The sequence below is a fragment of the Crotalus tigris genome, unplaced genomic scaffold (genome assembly GCF_016545835.1).
Source record: "Crotalus tigris isolate CLP2741 ecotype Arizona unplaced genomic scaffold, ASM1654583v1 scf7180000024281.4978605, whole genome shotgun sequence".
NCBI lineage: Eukaryota > Metazoa > Chordata > Lepidosauria > Squamata > Viperidae > Crotalus > Crotalus tigris.
Window position 1 is genome coordinate 3,913,530 of NW_024100453.1, and position 23,995 is coordinate 3,937,524.

General features: G+C 37.4%; 1 protein-coding gene across 5 annotated transcripts in view; it reads right to left on the reverse strand.

The window, feature by feature from the left end:
• Positions 1-1,559: 1,559 nt before the first annotated feature.
• TP53INP2 (tumor protein p53 inducible nuclear protein 2) overlaps positions 1,560-23,995 on the reverse strand; it is a 36,012-nt gene continuing 13,576 nt past the window's right edge. For 2 of the 5 annotated variants that reach the window (XM_039323741.1, XM_039323742.1), the window contains exons 2-4: positions 16,740-17,111; positions 9,619-9,967; positions 1,560-8,532 (exon numbers count right to left, since the gene is read on the reverse strand). In XM_039323741.1, coding sequence (XP_039179675.1) covers positions 8,283-8,532; positions 9,619-9,967; positions 16,740-16,863 — 723 coding nt within the window. In that variant the 5' untranslated portion in view covers positions 16,864-17,111 and the 3' untranslated portion in view covers positions 1,560-8,282. The remainder of the gene's footprint in view (positions 8,533-9,618; positions 9,968-16,739; positions 17,112-23,995) is intronic. The other 3 variants (XM_039323744.1, XM_039323746.1, XM_039323745.1) reach the window with 3 other exon arrangements.

Here is a 23,995-nt window from a genome sequence, read left to right on the forward strand (position 1 = left end):
GCGAACTTTCTGGAAAGCTTCCCTCCCTGCTGAGCAATTACTAAAAGTAAGTAAAAGAGGGCCAGGGGTGGGAGGTGGGAGGCCGGCAGGTGCAGGGAGGGTTGCTGGCGCGTGTGGGGCCGGCGGATGCCTTACCTTCCTTGGGCTGGGCCAGCTGGTGGCCCAGCCGGTGGTCGGCCTGCGCCCTTGCTGCCGCATGCCATGACTGCCCAGGAGTGCCTGGGCCTGCCTGCCGCCGCACCGAACGTGCAGTGGCCAAAGGTAAGGCTAGCGGGGCAGCGGCGGGCGCAGAGAGGGTTGCTGGCGTGCGTGGGGCCCGGTGGGTGGCTTACCTCCCTTGGGCTGGGCCAGCTGGTGGCCCAGCCGGTGGTCGGTCTGCGCCATTGCTGCCGCTTGCCACCTACACCTCGGCTGGCGCAGGGGGCAGCACCACGTATGTGTGGCACTCCCAGGCTGAGGCGGTTGCTGGGCGACGGCCCACGTGCAGCCGCAGGAGAGGAGGCGGAGCGTGTGTGCCTCCTCCTGCCCCGCCTGCAGGGAAATACAGGTAGTCCTCAATGTACGACCACATGGTAGGGGTTGCGGCATTAGGAAGGTTGAGAACCACTAGTCTAAACCATTCCACCTTTCATTCATTTGTATGCAGAACCTTTCTTCAAAATTCTGGAGGGATATACAGGATGGTTTGTTTGTTGACAAACACATCAGTGATGTTTTTAGTGAACCACGGCTTCTGCCTTCTGCCTGGATACTCTTCCATGTATCCCATGTTACCAAAGTGCATTTTTGATACAGCCAAGGTGAAAGAGACTACCAGATCTACTTGGATCTTCTGGCTGAGATCAAATGTAAATAGACTGCAGATTCTTGTTTTGGCTTCTTTGTGATTTTTCACAATGTTTTTTAACTGATTTTGATAGGCTAGCAATTTTAGAAAAGATGTTATTGTCCCAATTTGTTTTCATTTCAAGACCTTGTCTCTGACTCTGAAACCAAGAGCTCCAGAACTTTAGAAATCATTTTGTAGTTCTTTTTCAGGCTGGCAAGCACCAATTACTTCAAAAAGAAGTAAAAATGGTTTTCAGCAAGGTATGATGGGCTTCTAGAATCCATATGGTGAGAAACTCATTGTAATGGTGGAGTGGGGGAGAGGGATTTGGGAGACTTACTGTATATAGGGTAGGCAGGCCAAATCACCAAGTTTAATAAAATATTCATACAATTTACCCTTCTTGGTCCTGTAAATGAATTGATTAAACTAGGAAGGCAATATGTCACAGATGAACATTGCTTGTTTATGAAATAAAGGAAAAAAGCACCAAGATTTGGTGTAATCTTCTCACTCTGACTTTCTGTGTAAATAGGAGCCACATGAAGCTCTGATGACCTACAGTGGCAAAGATGTGCAAAATTTATAAAATTCAAAGAGATGAAGACTTTTTCATAGAACTGTCTATATCTATACCTATATATTTTACTATTTCTAAATTCATATGTTTCTTTAAGAGACAAAGATTAGTAACAGACACAGACATTTAAAATTTTCCATTCAAATCAAACATTTTTAAAACATGTATTTTTAAGATAACAACAATTTGTTTTGTCCCTGAGTCCATGCCTTAGATTTTCAAGTTACAAAAAAGACAAAAAACCTAGAACTCAGCCAGTCTTTCAAGTCTGTCATTATAACAGTCTCCTACTGATTCAAAATCATTGCATAGCTAACTCAGCTTTAAATGTTGAATGTTAATAATGCATTTACATGTATTTATATACAAATGCACTGTAAGGTGTTTTTATTTTTAAGCACCCTTCTGTTGACTTAATATTACAGATGAACATTACAGACTTGTGTATAGTTGTGATTTTCAATAGTATTGCAATAAATCACATTTTGTAAGAGAGGACCAATTTTTGAATTGCAGCCATAGTGAAATAATGCAGGCATTTTATAAATGTATTAAATGACAGTTTGCACAACAATTGAAAGTCTTTTATTAAGTGTTTAGAATTTGCTTTGTAACTGTGAATGTTTGTGTTTATACAATAACTGGTGCAGATTCATTTTATTTTCAGAAGTCAAATATGAGATGTAAAGATGGTGTTTTACTATCTCCATTTTACCTATAAAAAATCAGGATGTGGGGCCTCATTTTAGCCTTCAACGAAAAAATAGCTGGAATTTCTCTTTAATAGATTCAGCTGCAAAAGAATAAACAGTTACGCTTGTTTTTTTTATTGGGTCTACATATGTTGTTCAAAGAGGTTAAAATTCTAGTTATATTTTTGCATGTTGGGAAGCTTTGTTGCTTATCTTTCAAATGGTGTTGGATCTAATTCTAGATGAGAAGGAGAAAGCATTTCTTTATTTTAATCTATGTTGCTGGAAAATATTTTTGAAGTAGAGAGCTGTGGAGAGGAGTAAAACTGATCTAAATAATTTGGGTTTCTGGGAAGTTTAGCTCCATGATTTATTTCTTCTATATTACAGGGATCTAAAAATTATTTTGTTGGCCTAACCAATGATCCTGCTTCTTACTACAATATAGTAAAGTAATTTGTCCCCAGCAATAGCCAGGCAGAATTATTGGGGGATGTTGTAGGTAGGGCATGATATAATGTTCCTGCAATTTGCTTTGAGCATCTCTGACCATCAGAGGCATATGACAGAACCTTGCTGCTGTAAACATATTTAAGACATCTCATGCTTCATGAATCTGGTGTGTTGATTTCCCAGTTGTTTTTATAGCATTCAATTCAATTGGAATAAGATTGCATCATTGTAAGATAAATATTATCACTGGTGAGGACCAAGGCATATGTGTGTGTATACATGCATGCACACCTTCAAGTCAGAAATATTTGTGCACATGCACAGACACACCCATAAATATATAAATTTGTCAACTGGCCATTCAGTCTCTTTCAGGTTAAAGTAAGACTATGGCAAGATTTCAGAAGTGGTTTGCTGCTGCTTGTTTCCTAGGGTGATAGATAGTGACTGGCCTATTGGCAAGAAGTTGCCAAAATGCTTTATTAATTATCTCACATAAATGGTCTGGGAGAAGCAACAGCATTTATCAAATTTTGGCTGATCTTAAAAAAATCCATGCACATTTAGGCCAGGAAAGTGCTTGGGCAATTACCAGCATATCCAATGGCTTTAAGCTAGACTGGAAAAAAGTCAGAAGCAAACCACTGACAAGAAAACAACATAGTTGCATCTACTTAACATTCTAGTAAAACTCAAGGAAGTGACAGTATACACAACTTAGTACCACCTAGTTATGTATATTATCTGTGGAAGGTCAACATTTAGGAAAAGTTGCTAGTGCACAACTAGGGCTATAGTCAAACATAATGCATATTTTTAGTGACTTTTAAAATAGGAATCAACACACTGGAACATTGGAGGTATTTTTGGGCTTCACAATCCCAATTATTAGGTGTCTAATGTTAGATCTTCTTTAACATTTGTAATAGTAACTATTACATCAATGGAATTGATTTTAATTTTTCTGAAGCATTTACATTTTCTTAAGTATTAAGTAGAAGAAGGCTGGGAAGCAAAAAAATTCAAAGGATTCATCTCTGTTGATCTGTAGAAATTGAACTTTCTAATTTTACGTTTAAATATCTCATCAAAATTTGATATTAAGATATACAGGTATAGCTTGGCTAACAATGGCAACTTGGACAGGAATTGCTAAGTGATGCAGTAATAAAGCACAATGCCATGTGACCATGCTGCTTAGCAACAGCAGTTCCAGCAGTCCTGGTTGCTGTCATTTGTAAGTAAGGACTTCACCAGTCATTAAGCAAGGACCTCGCATGACTATAACTTATCACTTCTTGCCACCTTCCCCACTTCTTGCCACCTTATAGGCTCACCAAAATGTGTACTCTATCCTCTAAATTCTCTCAGAAAGTTATATATTAAAATATCACATTAGTAATTCCCTATCTTTCAAATGATAAATCCTTCATGAAAATCAAGGTATCTAAAACATTTATGTTTGACTTACATGATAAGTCATCTTGATTTCCCAATTTCCAAGAAGCTGCTGTTACAAAGTCATTTAATCAGAGGATAAAAGTTGCAAACATAAAATTAAAAGAAGTTAGAATAACTCGGTTTATTTGCATTTGAAGGGAACTGGAATGTTCTTTGATTACTATAATGTTGGTACATCTGACTTATATTTGTCTAATCATATTTGCCACCTGAATTGCTTTCTAAATAAGTCTTAAGAGAAGCAGAAGATGCAATTTGGGAATATAGTCTATTTTAACTATTTGAAATATAGTCTATTTCAGCCCTATTTAAATAAATGCTCTGAAACCAATATCAAATTAAGTATATTTGCAATTCACATCATCTGTACCTCATAAGTCAGAAGTCCTATAGCTTCCTGGAAAAACATGATCATTAGCACATATTGACAAATATAAATATTATATTCTGAAACAACCAAGATGCTGACAGGGTTGGTATTCTTGGCTGCTATCCTAGAGCACAAGAGGTTGTGCCAAGGAAAAGATAAGAACTTCCAGTGATGCAGTTTTGAGCTTCTGGCCTGCTGCTATTAAGATTCCTTGCCAGGTCTCCATAGCAGTAACTGGTGAACACCAACAACTGTTCAAGGCAGAAAGGCCAATCCATTGGAGGTAAGGAATGAATTTGCCATCAATTTCATTACAGTAAGGATTAACACCAGCTAATTCCTTGATAATCAGAATGAGCGATTTAGAAACTATGTTCAAGTATCTGATTATGGATGGGGAAAGAACAAATAGGTGGGAATGACAGTACTGGGGAAAGAAGCAAATCTTTTAATATCACTTGGATCTCTATTCTTTTTGCAAACACTTTTTCATAGTTTTATACTTTTCTAACATTTAAATTAATTGCTTTAATTTTGGAGATAAGTGTTAGGGTTACCATCTTTATTTCTGGCAGGATAGTGTTCATCAAGAACATAACTGAATGGGTACTATTAGAAAATTATCAAGATAATTGAAGTCTACCTCTAGATAGAAAACATTCTGTTCGTTCATCCCTTGTAAATGTTAGATATATAGACCCGGATCCATAGATCCATTATACTACATAATTCTTTTAACACAACGATTTTGTTTTTGGATCATAACATTTTCCAATGGTATATAAGACAAATTACTTTGTAGTTAAGATTCTTCAAAAGATAATTAAAACATGAGAATTTGTCATTCAAAATAAAACTGTATAAAACTCATGATACCTGTGTTCTTAAATACATCTAAATTACTCTCTAGATTTAAATATAGAGATATCAGAGGAGAGAATAGAAATAGTCATATATTTATCACATTTCTACTTGTTCAGTTATATTGATATGAAACTCTTGTACTTTAGGAGGGCAATATTATCTCTTCATGTATTGATTTGGATGGTGTTTTTTTCCAGATCTGGTCAATAAGTGTGGCAAAACCATGGATTACTTCTGTAGTGCAAATAAATCTCCCCTTTTAAACTAAACTCAAAAGAGGATTTCTAATATTTTACTTTTTTAAAAAATATAAACAGCCTTAAATTGTTCTGAGGTAAAAGTTCCTAAAATCAATACACGGAATGAATTTAAATATGGTATCTGCATCATACTGGAAAAGTATTGTTAAGAATAAATGTAGCTGAAAAACAGGATGTGAATGTTCTCATTTTCCTAATTAGAAGGAAAAAAAACAACAAACAGGAAAAGTATTAAATGAAAAAATTTCCCTATCTCTGTTGTGGCTTTTAAAAAGTGTTCATTTTTAATGGAGCAACAACTTTTCCAATTTAACCTCAAAGAAATCTAGCTCACTCAGAAATAATGTTGATTTGAAGAGATAATCCCCATGCTACAGATGAGGAATAATACCATTCAGTGTTGAAATAAACTTTAAAGGGGAGTCCAAACTTTCAAAATTTAGTTGCACATTATTTTTTTTAAAGCAAGGTGGACAAAGGGGTGCCTATGGATCCTAGTATGCCTGGAAACATTCTCTTTCCTATCTTCAGATTCTTGCTCCCATCTTGTAAAAGACCCCTTGAATTTAAATAAACATAGGAACAGTACAAAGTAAAGACCCAGCCACTAGCATCAACTTATTTCATCAGAAATCCTCCGAGTCCCATTCTTATAAAATTGGGTGTGGTCGCAACAAAAGCCTCATTGACCTTCTCCACCAGAAAAAAAGTATTGGGAAATGGGAAGGATCCTGCATGGCTACAGAGAGTAACAAAGCAACTTTGCCAAATTGACTTCTGATAAATGGGTGTTTTGTGATCAGCCACACTGCTGTGAAAATCCTTTTATGAGTACTCCAATGATAAGCTTTGAAAATTCTAACCCAAGTAGGTTTCTTATCCCTATTTTAAATTATATATTCATTAATGCACTAGCATTTTCTGTTTAGTATATTCTTCCCTATATATAGTGTCTTTCAAATATGCTGGACTACAGTTTCTATCACCCAGTGTGGGCCTTATGATTTCAACACATCTAAATGGCACAAGATTAAAGGAAAACACTTTAGAAATGCTCCCTATGAAGGCTATGTGTATTTTCCTTGCAAGAGAGTCCATAATCAGCCTCATGGAAACGTTTTAAAAAGCTGCAAGCCTGTAAATCTTTATGTTTCTTTTAAAATTTATTTATGCATACATGAGGCTCTTCACTCAACTTGATTTTAATTTAGATATTTTTAATTTAAAAATAACCAGAAGCTGGGATGCTGCAAAATAAGCATACCAGCTTATAATAAGAATACCCCTAGACCTTATAGGCATCCTTTAAAAGTCCTTAGGAAATAAGGATTGGTAGGTAGCTGCAGCAATGCTTACATTGAAAAATGCCCTCCTGCCTAAAAAGGTAAGCTGGGGTAGTGGGGAGCAATCTCTCCAGTTGGCTTTCTGGTAAATGGGAGTTTTGGGACATGTTATGGGACTTATTTGGATTTATCATGTGCCTTCATTCCCAGGTGCACCATTTTCTAAAAGTGCCCCAAAGCTTACAAATGTGCTTCTGAGCCTCAAAAGTTTCTAAACACTTCAAATCTTTTTCTAAACACTTGATCATTAAATTATAGAGTCATTAATAGTATTGTAAGAAACTCCTTGATAACCATGCAACTAATCAGACAGGAAAAGTACTCATACCACTTTGCCCTTTTCATAATCACATATCCTCTGTAGTATTTGTAAATTGTTAGTGTTAATTGCATCTACTCAAAATGGGCTCTCAAAGTTGTAGTTTTGCATCATGGGACAACCTGAACAGAGAATTAGGTTCTATCTATATTCCATTTGAAGTCAATGGCAAAATTCATAGAAATATTCATTGTATTGCCTTGCAGCCTCAAGGCAATTAAGGATATTCCTTGATAATTTATGAGCAGCCATTACATCAACTCATCAAAAGAAACAAATATACAAATTATTTATTTTTCATGGAGGGAAGTATGTTAAAATACATGTCATTAATCTTTAACTTGGGATCCATTAGGTTTCTTTCTTGTTTTTTTGTGTTCCATTTTGCACAGAAACCTGGTATCTCCAGTTGACATCATAATCTGTTAGGGATTTTTTTGTGTCACGAGCATGATGTCAAAAAGAAAGGCACTGATGTCACAGGCTCTCTAGTGCAATAACAAGGGATGAAAAATGACAGGGCACCATGTTCCTCCTGTAACTTATTTAAATTAAAATAAAGGTGATATATTCACTGGAAGCACCAAATTAGTGTAACACTGGCAACTGCTACAATAGCCAGTGTGTGAATTCATGCTACCTAAGGACCAAGAAACACTCACACAAAAAACATGGTCTCTCTTAACAACCAACATACATATATGTTTTTCCAACACTTAAAAAAACCTATATATTGGAGTTTCAAAGTTGACTTGCTGTCTTGTTTCTTAATGCTAGCAAGGCATGTTGTGTTTCATTCACTATGAGATCCAAATCAAAATCTGGAAAAAGGATGTAGAGTAGGAGATGGGACATTAAACACAAAAAAGTCATTGATCAGAAAATGTACTTTTTGCTAAAAATGGGGAATAAAGCTCAAGAAAAGCCCACAAAAGATCTACCATTTAATGTTGCAAGTTCATGAGAATGTAGGAAGTTCTCACAGGGAGGGACAATTAATTTCAGAAAATGAATGAAGACAACCCTCTTGGATGGAAAAAGCATTGTGAAGAGCTAGTGAAGCTAAAAGTTAAAAGGATAATGCCCCACAGTGTAGACTTCCTGAAGTAGCTTAGTAGTTATACTGGCGCTGGCATGGTTGGTAGACAAAATGGCCTTGGGGTTTGGCCCGTTGTGGGCGGCACTCTCTGGCACGATTCTGCCTCTTCATGACTTTTTGACTGAACTTGTGCTTCTCTGCCAACTGCTTTGCCCTCTGAATCCGACGCACTTGATTAACCTTCTCCAAGATGGCAGTCTTAGTAGCAAGAGAAGTGGAGTGATGTGGGGGACGGCGCTGTAAACAGTTTTCAGGTATTTCGCTGTAGAAAAAGGCATACAAAGTGAGGTGGACACAGCATTTTTGATATGGCAAGGCCCTACTTCAAAGAACAAAGGGCATATCATTTCCTCTAAATAGCAAAAGAGCAATTCATAAAAATTAATGTAAGCAACTCATCCATAAATATGGTAAGGAACACAGGCTACAACTCCCACAATATACAACAAAATGCGCAATAGCTGTATGTATAGACAATTCATGAAGTGTCCCTCCTATTTTTTTCAGGGTATATGTAACTATGGATCTGTTCTGGTAGTCAGTTCAGCTATGCAATGAAAACCAAAGGAGAGCAAATGGGGATCGCTGATGGTCTCATGCATCCTGGCAGCAGGGGGCATATTTGAGCATGGATCTACTGTAATGTATATTCACTATCCTCCACAGGTAGCAAAATTCCTGAGTTACATCATTCCAGCAAGTAGGGAAATGTACCGATGTAAACAACATTAGTAAGTGCTTCTTGCATGTCTATATGATTCTAATCACAGAGAGGAATTGAATGTCCAAATAGGAATTCTATCATATTTGTAGGCATATTTGGAGCTCACAAGTATGAAAAGTACTCTGTGAAAGTTGAGACTATCTGAATATACTTTTATTTTGCTACATCAAAGAATCCATCTGGAAAACAAAAAACATTTAACTGGGAGAGTGACATTCCAGCCAGCCTAATAAAATAGGAAGTGATAGTCAAATAAGAACTTAGCAGCATTTGCAAGAATGAAATTCCTTAAGCATTCTTTTTACAATAAATATGATCCTGCTCACATATACTTTGAAGTAAGTCCCATTGATTTCACAGAGCCTTCAAAAAATGGAGGGAAGAAGTTTTTCCAAGTTGTTGCAATCCTCTCCTAACTTTTGGCTCCTTTTGGGTGTACTTTTATATAAGTTTAAATGTATACATACAGTATTCTGCTTGCAATGCTGGGAGATATAATCTTAAAACACTGAGAACCCACCAGCTCAGAAAACATTGAGCTACAGTATATTTTTCCCTAACTGTGAATTTTGTGAAAAGGAACCTGGAAGGCTCTGGAACTATTAGGCCCTATCCTGAACTTACTTCTCCTGGATGTTATCCTCAGGATCCTCTCTTTCCACAATGATGCTGCTGGTGGTGGTGACATATACAGACATGCTGGGATGCTCAATCAAGAGGTCCTCCATAGGGCTGCTCTCCATACTGACAGGATCTGGACCTTCTGCAGTAAAACAGGGGGGAGGGGTAACAAACCAACTCTCATCCATCAAGCAGGGGTCAGTCTGAGAGGGCATGGACCTGCTGACACAATCACTGAGGGAGTAGGGTGAAGACGTGGTAGGTGGAAGGGACCCATGGCGGCAACGGGAAGCGCAAACAGAATCCTTCTCACCTACCCACTGCTGAGTGCCAAGACTTGAAGCCGAACTATCTAATAAGAGATGACAGCAATCACCGGCCACACAAAATAGGACAGCCAGAACAGCAGCAACAATGACACAACATTCAAAAGAAACATCATAGTGCAAAGCCATTCAACAGGAAAGCATGGCAGTGCAGGGTGCATACAGGAAGGAAAACGATGCACACATTCAATATATTCAATGGATGGGAAGGAAGAGGGAAGGGAAGGAGAAGAGAAAGGAGGGGCATTGTTAGTGAAAAAGATACCCCAAAGGCATTGGTGTGACTCATCCTGAAGTCTTCCCTGAGGGCTTAGGACTGGCCAAGGAGGTTTTTCTATCCTGTGACTCCAATATTCAGCATCACTTGAGATTGCAGTTATGTGTCACTTGTGGTGTGCTTTCTGACATTCTTTGCCACATTGTCAGGTGTTCCATTTGGTATAAACCTCTGTGTGCTATTTTATTTGTGGCCATAAAATAAGTCTACTTCAGTTGCCTGTGTAAATATCCCAATAATTATCATGCTGCATAAAGGAGGGAGATAAATATCCTGAACCAAATCAGGTGGTAGATTATGCTACTAGGTTACTAAATAACCAAACAGACACAAGAGTTAAAAGAGTATTTGTAAATAATAAGAATGCCTAAATCTCTCCCAAAGAGTAAAAATCAATTACTGATCAGCTATAGATGCTAATGTCTTTAAATGTGTGCTGTTCTAAATTCAAGGAGATTACAGTGAGACTTTATTTTTGAAAAAAGGAACAAAAAATGATTCCAGAAGGAAACTTGGGAACAGGAAGGATGATTTAAAATTAAATGAGTGGCATTTCTAGCAGACAAGGATTATTTTTAAAGTGCCTCCCTCAATAAAACATACTTTCTAGCTTATCCTACTAAAATTGACCCAATCACTAGACACCAGAAGAGAGATTTTTTTAAAAAAAAATTAAAGCAATAATCCTATACATTTTTAGAGAGACCTATCAGCCTCAGCTGCATAGTTTTAACAAATATTACCCCAAAATTTATCATATAATTGTCACTTGTTTGCAACTCTTGGAAGCAGCTCTGTCTTTTCTCAGGCTCATGTAGTAACCTCACTGGCTTTACTTAACTTCTCCAGTTTCAGGGGGGAAATTGGATTGTTTTAAAGAGTTGCATCAGGTACTGTGTTTGTACCCCACATGCTTCAAAACATCTCTTTGGAATTAATGTAAAGTATTACACATTCCTATTAAGCATGTAAAACTCAAATGCTAAAAGGTCTATCAAGCTGAATGATCAAGTTTGCATTGCAATGACCTGATTCTCTCCCAGCTCCTGAAAAATGTCATTTGAGGTCTCTGTACAAATAAAAAAAATGGCCTGACTATCTAAATGTCATCCTTCCTGCATATGAACTCATATTGAAAGCTGGGATGGTGGCACCCTAGTTATGCAGCCAGACAATTTTTCTTCCAGTTGTATGTTGCAGCAGAGAGCCTTTACATAGGAGATTGGGGGGGGGGGAGGAACAATGGCCCATTTTATCCCAGAGACTGGGAAGGAAAATGAAGCCTGTTTGTTACAGGCAATTTATGTAAGCAGAGAAAACCAAGCTGAACAGTTTTTTTATAAGCACCATAAAACTGACTTAAAAGATAGTGGTAAGGCTTGTTGATAGGTTGTTTCTTAAAATCTACGTACTAGAGAGCTCCCAGTTCAGGCACTGGGAGTAGAATTAGCTAAGAGTTCTCACAAACAGGAAAGCAGGCCATGTCTAATTCCCCAGATTGTCTATTGTCGCAAACTGCAAAGCAGACGTTTTGCTATTTGAACAGTGCCACAGCTGAGCTGGAAGAAAATGTCTTTGGCTGTTAAGGAGGGTGATGTCATGGGAACATGGCAGCATGTTGCTATGTCAGAATTGATGTAAACATCACTTGTGGAGAGCCCTCGGGTGTGGATTTTCAGGACACAAAGGCAGCTGCGGTTGACAGAGATTTGGAGCTGCGTCTTACATTATATTTCTGCACAAAGCCAATGCTCACAGTATTAATTTGCCTTCACGTTGCCATTTCCTTCTCTACTGCAGTCATTCCCAATGTGATATTCCAGAAAACTTTGCCACCTAAATTAGAATACTTATGTTGCAATGCCTTTTTCCTTGATTTGTTGGTTTCGAAGGAAAGGCTTGGAAGTATCTTTACTAACTCAGATCATTGCAGAAAATAGAAAATTTTAAAAGTCTTCTTTTCACAGTGTTTCTATTAGAACCAAACTGGACTTTTGTATGGCTATCACTACCCAAGCGCATGGGCACAACACTAAGATTACACATGGAAACATTTGCTTCAGTTACTGGGGCATTGTGGACACCCCAAATCAAGTCTCTGGTTAGATCTTCCTACAATCGGGGAGGGGATTATCGAAAGAAAAATGAACTGGCCTCTTGTTTTGATTAAACAAGCGAGCTCTTTCCCTGTGCTGTTTACCTAATTCTGAATCGCCCTTCCTCAAAGCATCTCTAACTGCAGAAAGAAAAAAGCATTGGCTGCTGTAACAAGTTTTATTTTATCCTCCATAATAGGGAAGCAAAACTTGTTTCTTCCAAAGGGTAGCAGAAACTCCAGAATCACTCCAAAAGTACCAGTGCAATATAATGTGCTACTATGACAAAGGGGGGAAAATAACTAAGTGCATATGGGATAATAAGATTAACCTCATTGAATGGAAGTTTCAATTTAAATTATATTAACTTTTGTTCTTGTCTTGTTTTTGGGAATTTGCCTTCTGGTGCAGAGTTCACCAACCTTTCCAGCTCTGCGGATTGGCTGAGTGGGGGGAGTGATGGTTCTATGTGAGTGGTGGGCAAGTACGCATAGTTCCATTCGCACACATGCAGCAGGCACACGTGCCCGCCACATGCAAATGGAACATGTGCATGTGCACTTGCCACTGTTTGTGCAAATGGGGATGCATGTGTGCAGTCTCCCATCACTTCCGCAGCCCAGTTTCAAAGGGCTCAAGGCTCAGTAGTGCCTCCTCTAATGTGATCTTGGGTTTGAAAGCTGGTTATTTCTGCCCTGGTGCAATGGTATGTGGGAAAGACGTTGAGAGACAGGAGGGAGAGCTGCAGACTGGACAACTAGTATATAACTCATATCTCAGCCCACAAAAGAGGGAGAGTGTGGGAAACATTTCAGAAAAGACCCTCTGTAGTTTTCTAGAGAGAGAAAGGAAAGTATGGAAGAAATACTTTCAGTCTTGTAAAATTCTGTTAATATAACCTTATAATAAAGATAGAGCTAGTACTCCTGAATGTGTTTCTTATCTGAACTACTTCACCGGGCTAACATCTGGGCAATGACCTCAGCAGCTGCAAATTATTTTGCTCCCAACATATAGCTTTCACCACATCTTCTGAAGTTCTATGCATAATTGTAGGGTCACTTGCACAAATACACCAACACAGTCTTACTTACACACCATTCTCACACTCCCCTATAAGGATTAATAAGTCAGCAGGCAATTTAAAACAGGGGAAAACATGGAATCCCGTGCAGTCTCTGTCAGAATTCTGATCAAAACCAAAACTCCCTGCAGCTTTTCTAAAATTAAATGGAGAAATCATGGCAGCTCACCTGCCTGGCTTCCATTTCAAACAGCAGCAGCAATTCTGAATTCTCATGTATTTGTATACAGTATACAGGAATATAAAGTGTTTCATGCATCAAGTATAACTTCTTTTTCAAAGTATTTAAATTAGAATTCTCATAGACAACAAATTGCATACTGTGTACCAGTACACTGATCCAATTATCTCATAGAATTTAATGTAGATTATGATTACTTAATCCAGAGATGTCCCTGCAAATTTTGAAGGTGATTATCCTAACTGCCTAAGAACAACAGTTGCTTATTATTTTATTAGCTTGCAAAATATATTGTTTGCAATCTGGCCCTGGAAAGAAACTTTACTGAACTAAATGGTGCTTACTTTCTACTTCCAAAATAAAATGAATTTTAATAAAAGGCCTTGATCTATTGTAATTCATAGAACCCTGGCGCTTAGATTTAATTAGAAATCCAAATCATCTCACAATTAAATATTATCATTTATTCTGCTAGGTCAGGGGTAGGCAACCTTGGCTCTTTTATGACTCATGGACTTCAACTCCCAGAATTCCTGAGCCAGCATGTCCACGAGTCATAAAAGAGCCAAGGTTGCCTACCCCTGTGCTAGGTGAACTGAGATCTTCTGATAGAAAAAGATTCTGGTTTCTATTTAAAATTGTTTTTCTTCATTCTCTCATTTTCTCTTTGTTAGCCTACTACTCATAATATTAAAATAGGAAAACTTTAAATTCTTATGATAATCCAATTTATTTACAAAAACATTAGCTTGATGCTTAAGCAGGTGACATCCTCCCTCTGTTGTAGAAAAATAATGTCTATGTTATTGGACTACTCATCACAGCTGATGGATTTGAAGGTGGATACTCTGCATCTGATGTCTTAATAAGTCTTGTGCAATTCTGGTACTAGGAAGAGGGTGATCATAATTATATCCCTGATTAACCAGAGGAATGTGGTTAGTTTTTTGTTTTTGTTTCCCCCCCAAGCAACCAGCATTGCATTTTAATTAAGATGTATATAGACCATGATTATTTTCATATAGTCATTACATATAGTGATTATTTTGATTTAAACCAATCTTCTCCAATTGATGCCCTCCAAACAGAATTAGTTTTAATTCCAATACCCCCTAGCTAATATAGTAGCTATGTTGGTTAGGAATATAGAAATGAAAGAAACACCAGGTTACCAAAACTGGATAGCATATAAATTTAATAAAATATTATGTATTGTAATGGGGGTTGGCGTGATGGCTCAGCGATTAAAGATGCTAAGCTTGTCAGTTGGAAAGCTGACAGCTTGGATTCAAGACCTGAGCACTACATGACAGAGTAAGCTCCTATTACTTGCTCCAGCTCTTGCCCACCAAGCAGTCTGAAAGCATGCAAATGTGAGTAGATAAATAGGTATCATTTCGGTGGGAAGGTAAATGGTATTCTGTACACCTTGGCGTGTAGTCATGCTGAGTATATATGACCACAGAAATGTTTTTGGACAATGCTGACTCCCTTGGCTAGGAAATAGAAATGAGCATTGTCCCCTAGAGTTGGAAACAACTGGACAGGGGAAACCTTTTACCTTTATGTACTGTTATTATTATTTGTTTCCGGAAATTTTATGAAACATCCATCATTCTCACCAATGTTGGCTGGGTTAACTCACATACTGCAATGTGTAAAAAGATGGGAAAATATATGGCCTTCAGATGTTGCTAAATTGCAACTGTCAGCATTCCCTAACATTGGCCATTTTGCCTAAGCCTATTGGGACTTATAACTCCAGCTATAAATTCTGGAGGGCCACAGGTCAGGAAACAGTTGAGGCAAGGAACTATATTCTTTCCTCCAGATGTCTTTCTCTCATAATGCCATGTTTGTAAGACCTGTATCTGTCATGAAAAAAAAAAGGCAACTCTACATTTTCCCCTTAGTCAAAAACTGCTGGTTAATGAACAAATTATCCTCATCCTCTATTGGGAGTTCATTTGGCTTCCATCCCTGCCATTCAATGCATTCAGGGTTTTTGTGCTTCTTGTCTCTTCTCCAGGGAGAAGTTATGCACTGTCCTCCAAAATGTTTTGAATAACTATTACAAATGCTCATTGCATGATCTGATGGTTGTATGGAAGGGAACTGTGGTTTAAAGAAATTTGGAAGATACTGAGTTGACTCTCCCTGTCTTTTTCAAGAAATAGCTGAGGTAAGGCAAGAAGGGGCCCCTAAGCCCTATTGTTTGGCTGCCTCATTCCTGTCTCTCAACTGTTTCCCATAGTTCACCTAAACAACTTTGAGGCATTTTCATTTGAATTATATTGGAGAAGTTTAAATTCATGCATCTGTATTCCACAACAAATAATTGATAAACAGTTGAACATTGGGAAGGAATATTGGAGAAACAAGATTGTATGCTGCCTTGCCCCATTTTCTCAGTCATTCATTAGGAGAGTATGTTGCATCTGCTAATTCTCCATGCCTTATTCATGATTGTAGCACTCATTGCTTAATGCTCTAGTTTCTGTTCCGAAGTGTTAAAGGCTCTTACTGCATGAAACACATAAAGCCGAAGACACAGATCAAATGCAATCATTTTCTTAAGGAAACAACAGTACTTTTAATCTGAAACCTATTTTAAAGTACACTCCAGTATACAGGGAAAAGTAAAAAGGGAAGCATTAAAGATATTAAAATGTCACTTAATAAAAATAAAGAGGATTGGTAAGGCGAAATAAGTTAAAAACTAAGGTATGGAGAATATTGTTGACTTGGCTTCTTCACTTAATTTGCAAGCAAATTATTGCCATTAAAAATGGTTGAGTCATATAATTTCTGCTCAACAGCAAGGCAGAAGTCTAGCTGGCCTGAAAAACTAGTCTGGAAAACACCGAGAATTTCAAGCTAAAAATGTAGTTGTAAACAGATTATTTGGATTCTTGCCAGACATGGTTTCAAACATGGGTATGGGAGAAAGCTCTTGTAGATAGCTAACATAACCAGTGATCAAGGACTATCTATGTATAAATTTAAGAATTGCTGCCTAACTTTACTTTTGTTCCAATTTCTCCTTGTTTCTTTTTTCCTCTATATCACTTTTTAAAAGTGCAACTAGTCACACTCCTTCCATTGTACAATTTGAGAATAGTTATGTGAGAATCCAATCATTTACTCCAATGTTTCTCACCTGGCAGATCAATAATAAGCCATCCATCTTCTTCTTCCTCTTTAGAAACAAAAGGCTTAGGTTCTTCAACGACTTCACCTGAGCTGCTATCGCTGAAGAAGAGGCTGGTGAAACGCTGGAACATAGTGGGAAAAGGATTTCTAATATAGACTTTGAAAGAAAAATGGAAGCACGGCTATAAATGCTTGTTTCGATGCGTGTAGCCAGAAGATGCTTCGGTGGTGTAAATTTGGGGAGAAATTGATGGATGAGTCTTCCAAAAACGCAGGAGCTATCTGATGCTGGGGTATTTTCCCCCTTCTGAAGTCTTATCTGACTTGTGTTCTCTATAGTGCAATCATAAGGTTCTTCACTTGGTTTCAGTGCAAAGGCCTACAAAGATTAAGGGTGGGGTGGAGAGAGAGAGAGAGAGAATATAATTTTTTTTTTTTTTTAAAAAAAGCAAAAATGCTTTGAATCACAAGGAACTCAGATGATCCTGATAAAGAAGGGGAAGAGAATTCCTGGCATAGATCATAAACTTAAATTTGCTCTGATTCTGATCTTTTCCTGATGTCTTTTAATTTCATTTCTATAGGTAGCCTTCCTTCTTACTCTCACTGAAAACCTTTCTTCACTAATGACTTGAGCTCTTTGAAGATCCCCAAGTCTTGGGAAAAGACTTTACCTACAGGCCCAGCCTAGTTGTATTAATGTGAATATGTTTTCCCTCATAAACATGCAAAGATGCTTCCTGTTCTAAGACCCTGAATTGGATTTGTTAAGAGGACAAATTCAGGATTTCTTTTAATACTCATATTGCAAGTAATAGTTGCTAATTCAGGATATCAGTCAATTAATTGTCTGTTTTCTTAGCCCTTACTTTCATTCTACCCTTGAACTTTTCTACTCCAATGAATCCTGCCGATCTGAGGCCATCTTTTGGGATTAAAAATTTAAAATCTCCCTTCAGTTGCATTCAACTCTATGTAATTTTCCTTACCATCAGTAAAGCACACATTTATCATTGCCACCTTCTGAGATATTTTATTTGGCTAACCCCAGTCTAATCACATCTATGGGATTTCTTGATGACCTCTCACCCAAGCACCCTCCTCAGTTTTTGAGATCTGGCAAGATTCAATAAGGTGTGCTATATGTCCCATATTTGACCAATGTTAGCTGGAGATTTTAGACACTGCTGTTTCAACCCCTCTGTAAGACACAATGTTGGGATTACCTCACTATCTCCTCACACCTGATATTAACAATTCCAATATCATCACTGTCCACAATACGGAATTATAGCATGTTGCTGTTGCTTAACCCAGTGACTCTTTTTCTTCATCTATTACCTTCTTTAAAATCTAGCTTTTATGTAGATCAGTGATACAACTAACTTATTACTTCATTCTACCATAATTAGGTCTTATAATATACAACCCCAAGTTTCTTTGTGTGGTTTTCTGAATTGGATCCTTTTATAACAGAAATTTGGCAGACATTTTTACTAACACAATACACAAAACAACTTAGCACACTTATTTTACTTGCAGACATAGTGTGCCACCACTAGGCTCTTTTGCATTTGTGTTTTTGCTTTTCCCCCCAAATCTATCTGCTCACCCACAAAAAGGTTTCCTGCAATTGCTATAAAGCACTAGGCATAATTGTTAGTATTATTTTATTGTTGCTGTTGTTAACTATCAGCTTGCTATGCTAAGTCTAGATACCAGAAACAGACTAACAAAGGTTAATCAGTGGTCAATCTATTCCAATCTTCTTTACTGGATGTCCCTAAATGAGTTGGACAACAAAACCAATGACATCCCAGTCATCTTGCCCATAGGACATGATCAGCTTTGTAATCCAACTTACTGGTGGGTTTTAGGTTGGGGAAAATAGGTTGCTTTTACAATTAAAGAACTTCAAGGGGAAAAATCCTCCCACCCACTCCCAGCAAATATTTCCACTGTTACAAGACCCCCCCCCAAAGAATCAGTCTGTGGTTTCAATCTGACATTTAAACTAGTGTTATGCATTTCTGCCTTGCAGTTCCTCAACAGCTTTCTTCTAATATGTTTTTCTATCTAATTTTCAGAAAAATTGAAAATTTATTTCAAACTTTTCTTGATTTTTAAAATGTTATCTTATTGCTTTTGGTGAACAGCAAGGCTGTTTTTGGGATTAGGGTTTATTGTTACCCTTCTTTCCATCATTATGAAGCCCTCCTGGCTGCTTTCACATCTTGAAAAAGCCAGATAATGGGGGACTCCTTCCCTTAATGTAAGCAACACTGCAGTCTACCCTTGAACATTTCATTCACATTCTTCTTAGTTGAAAATAATTCTCAAACAAATTTTCTGTTATCTAGGTCAGTATTTCCCAGACAGCATGCAAAAGGGATTGAAGTCCATTCTGGCTGTGAAATTCTGAGAATTGAAGTCCACCCATCTTAAAGTTGTCAAGGTTGAAAAAAGTTGAGAAACACTGATCTAGATTTTATGAGGATTGGTAGAAAACTAATGCAGAGAATGTTGTGGTACAGCAATCATTTAAATCTACAGTTTCTTCTACTGCTAACATTCATTGACTTTCTCCCAGCCAAACCTAAAAGACCAGTATTATTTCCATGCTTGCTATCCTCACAGCAACTTTGAGAGAATGTATGCCAGCTATCCTTACAGTGACTCTGGGATCACTTCCTCTACTGAAGAGATGAAGTCACAGAAGGTCACTTCCTCTACTGAAGAGAGATTTGAAAATAAAAGTCCAGCATTCTTAATTGCTATGTGGAATTGGCTCTAAAGTTATTTCACCCTTAGTAAATAAAGCAAAAGGCTTGCTTCTTTCCATCTTTTCAAATACTTGAACGCAAGCATTGCATTCATCCAAACTGATGGAAGAACATCAAGAGCTGGTTCCTCTCTTAGCTACAAAAGAAGGATGGATCAGAACTATGCTACCATTTCATAATAGGAACATTTGCAATTGTTTGCTAGAAATGTTTTTTTATAGTGGTACCATTAAGCCAAGGCTTTGAATCAGAAATCCAGGAATTCACTTGGTAGAGCACTCTCAGATACTGCCAAGTTTCAATTCCACTTCCAAACTGAATGTAGTAAAGATTCTGAATTAACAATTTTACTTCTTAATTACTAATTAAACAATAATATACTCATTTTTATTTTCATCAAAACTACAGATTTTCAGTTATGTCCAGTCTATCATACTAACAGCAGAGAAATTAATGAATAATTGTGTCCATTCATTACACATTTATTTATTTTCAAAAAATATATCTATGCCACCTTTTTGGCTAAAGCTCTGCCAAGAAAATATAGCTACACTAAAAATGCCAAAAGTTCTATTTGAAACAGCAGTTAAAATTATTTACAATTAATTTAACAACTAAGAAAGACAATTTAAAATCCAGGTGCATTAATATTGACCATACAAATTTTTTTTTTAAATCAGCCTACCAGTTCAATGTAACACATCTTCAGAAGCATTTTTATAGATTACTTTTATGTAAATCAGGTTTTCTGACATTGGCTCAATCAAATTATCTTTGTCAAATATTTGCCTAGTAGTAAGATGACTAGTAACACAGATCCCAACAGGATTATAATTTTCTTCAAATTATAGTAAGGATGGAAGAAATATGTTTAGTTCACTCTTGAATGCAAGCTTATTTAGTTTCCTATTTATTTTAACTGATACACAACCTAAAACTTTGTCCAATCACCCCAAATTTCTTTACAATTGTCAGTACAGTTCATTACCCAATTTTAAAATGCACATTCAGGAAAAAAAAAGCTTTTAAAAAAAGATGTGGTGGAAAATCGTTTGCAAAAGCTAAATAGTTTGAGAAATTTGTATTGAAAGTACAAATTTTAGTCTGAATTTATAGTATTAAAAATTTTCAATGAATCACACTTACCATATTTACAGAAACAAGAAACTGGAAAAAAAAAACCTGAAATGGACAGAATGGCCAAGCTATAAGACAAAGAGGAAAAAATTCAGTTGCCCTACTGACTACCTGGCCAGAAATTAAATTAAATCAATTGACACTGTCTAGAGCAATTGGCAATTTTCTAGAAATGTAGGGATGCAATTAAAAAAAATCACTTGAAGGGAGAAGTCTATAAATACAGTTTGTAGAATGGTTATACTTATGTGTGTGTGTGTGTGATATGTATGTATGTGAATGCCTATAATATAATGTAGAAGTACTTGAAAAGCTCAGGTTTAATAATGCAAATCTCACTGCTAACATTGTTAATAGTTGCTTAGATACCAGAAAGAACTTCATCTGTTCTAAATGCTTTAACAGACCTTGCACAATGGTTCCTATTCTACCTTGCAACTGCATGATTTTATGATAAAGTGGGTCTGTACCGGAAACAGTTGAAATGCTGTGGCAGAAAGGGATTACACAGTGTAATTATTTGGACACTTATCTAAGGCGTGAAGAGCCAAGGAAAGGGTAGAAAAAGTGTATCTCGGGCCCCATATGTAGTCTAACAGTATATATTTTGCATTTCTATTTCTTTCCCTCACAGTTGGTTCCCCCACCAAAAAAACCTCTCATCATTTTTGTCTGCATGTATGCATTTGAGGTTTGGGGCAGATTAAGAACCCAAAAGAGGAACTTAAACTTTGCAGAAACAAGCTACCTAAATTTCCTTGGGCTCCAGTTACTTACATGTAAATGCCATGCAAAGCCTGGGGTGACCTTTCAGCCAACCTGAATTGTGCCTTTCTGGGATCAGAAGGTAAGGCTTTGGAGAAAGAAAGCTTTTCCACCTCCCTGAGGCTATATCCATTATTAATCTCCAACTTCTACTTTCCATTGGTAAAAAGGTTATTATTATCTTTAACCAGGATTATATACTCAATACTAAATCCCATTGAATAGGACACTCTGGCAGACAGGATAGGATTGTAGGCTCAATCTGGTTTTCTCATATCCCATTCTTCTCCAATGTTGTCCTCCAGATGTTTCTGATTGCAGTTGTTATTGCCAAACTCTTTTGGCAGATTAGAATTCTAAAACTACACTTAATTTATCTCAAAGAATGCATATCTCACCCATTTAGAAGATGCAATGATATAGAACCTATCCTAGAGAGAATTCTGGAGTGAAGAATTTAGGAAAGGAAATTCTGGCTCAGAACTGGTAGGATGTGATTTCCCAACCAAAAATGTTCTTCATGTACTCTAGACCAGGGGTAGGCAATCTTGGCTCTTTTATGGCTCGTGGACTTCAACTTCCAGAATTCCTGAGCCAGCCACGCTGAGGGGACAGGGAGAGGTTTCCAAGCTGAGCCATGCTGGCTCAGGAATTCTGGGAGTTGAAGTCCATGAGCCATAAAAGAGCCAAGGTTGCCTGCCCCTGCTCTAGACGTTGTTCATACGAGGGAACATATGGATCACATCTTAATGAAATGAGGCCTTTTTTCTAGAGTTCCCTCCATCACTTCTACTATCTACAGAAGGTACATTTTCTACATCCCAATGTGTCTCATCCAGTTAAATTTGCACAAAAAGATGGTTTCATTCAGCAACAGATGGGTGCCTTTCTTTCCATGATGACATTTGTTCTACCAATATCTCAAGCCTATTGTTTGTTGTCTTCTGGGACCTATCCATGGCAAGTTTGGTCTGAAGCAATTACCTAGGGAGGGAACTTCAGTGCAAGCCATTATGATGCCAGCAAACCTGTATCTACGCTAACATCCCTGAATGAATCCGGTAAGAGGAGTAAACAGCACAAGATAGATCCCAGAAGACAATGAACAACTTGGCACAGGAATCATTTATCTGTTATTTTTATGGTATGTATATTGACATTAACTCATATCTCCAATCTTATGTTTTGTTTACCCTTAAAAACAAAGTCAATTTATTTCAACAGACTTCTAAGAGGAACATTCCTAAGCATATATACATTCCTAGGCAGAGTCACTGCTGTGAGATGGGCAGACATATATTTAAACAAATAAAATAAGCAAATAACTATCTACAGTGTCTCTATCATATTTCTAGTAAACACGTTTAGGATCATACTATTGGTTTGCAAAAGCTATTTCTCATGTGGTCAATGGAATGTGATTGCCTATTCTTAGTTATTCATATCTAGTGGAGGTCTTGTATGTTCCAGGCTCAGAACAACCTGAATTATATTTCTGAGCAGATGGTAGGCTTATTCAATACAGCTTTAGTTAGATACATTTAGAGCTGTCTCGGGCAGCCAATTTGATAGCATCGTATTGCCTAGTAAAATGTTATTATTATGCTGCCTGGAGGTGGGGGAGGTGCTTGTGGAATTACTTTGCCTTACATACTAAAATAACCATGTTTGACTCAGAGCCATGGCCTTTGGGTACTGCAGAAGATGCAAGCAAACGTCTTTTGCAGCCTTGTTGATGGAAGATAAAAGAAAGCATTTTTGTCATAGGACTGTTGTTCTGGGCAAAAGTATTAGCACTAATAGGAATTAGTTATAGTGCTAGCACAGTAATTTTTTTTTTTAAAAAAATAGCAATGTATGGAACTCATATAAAATGCCAAACAGCAAAGGATTCAAAAGTTGGTTCTAGATATATGCTACTGCCAAGTATGAAGGTCCTTTTATGAGTAGGTCACTCTTTTTCAATTCTGACTGTGGAGGAATTCTAATTAAGAGGAAAATAATAGAATAAAGAATAGAGTTGGAAGAGACCTTGGAGGTCTTCTAGTCCAACGCCCTGCTCAAGCAGGAAACCTTATATCATTTCAGATAAATGGTTGTCCAATCTCTTCTTAAAAACCTCCAGTGTTGGAGCAACAATTTCTGGAGGCAAGTTATTCTACTAATTAATTGTTCTAACTCTCAGGATTTTTTTCTTTGGTTGGTTCTCTCCTTAATTAGTTTCCATCCATTGCATCTTGTCCTACCTTCAGGTGCTTTGGAGAATAGGTTGAGCCCCTCTTCTTTGGTGCAGCCCCTTAAATATTGGAACACTGCTATCACATCACCCATAGTCCTTCTTTTCACTAGACTAAACATACCCAGTTCCTGCAATGTTCTTTGTATGTTTTATCCTCCAGTCCCCCAATCATCTTTAGGGAAGAGGTTGTTTGCACAAATCCTTGTTTTATAATCAAGTACCTAAATGTTACTTTTCCAGGATTCCTTTAAAGCCCCAGGAGCTCCAGTCTTGAATGGAATCCTTCAAAGAGAAGTTCAGCAAGGAAGTTGATGGATCTTCTTTAGTCATTCCATCAGC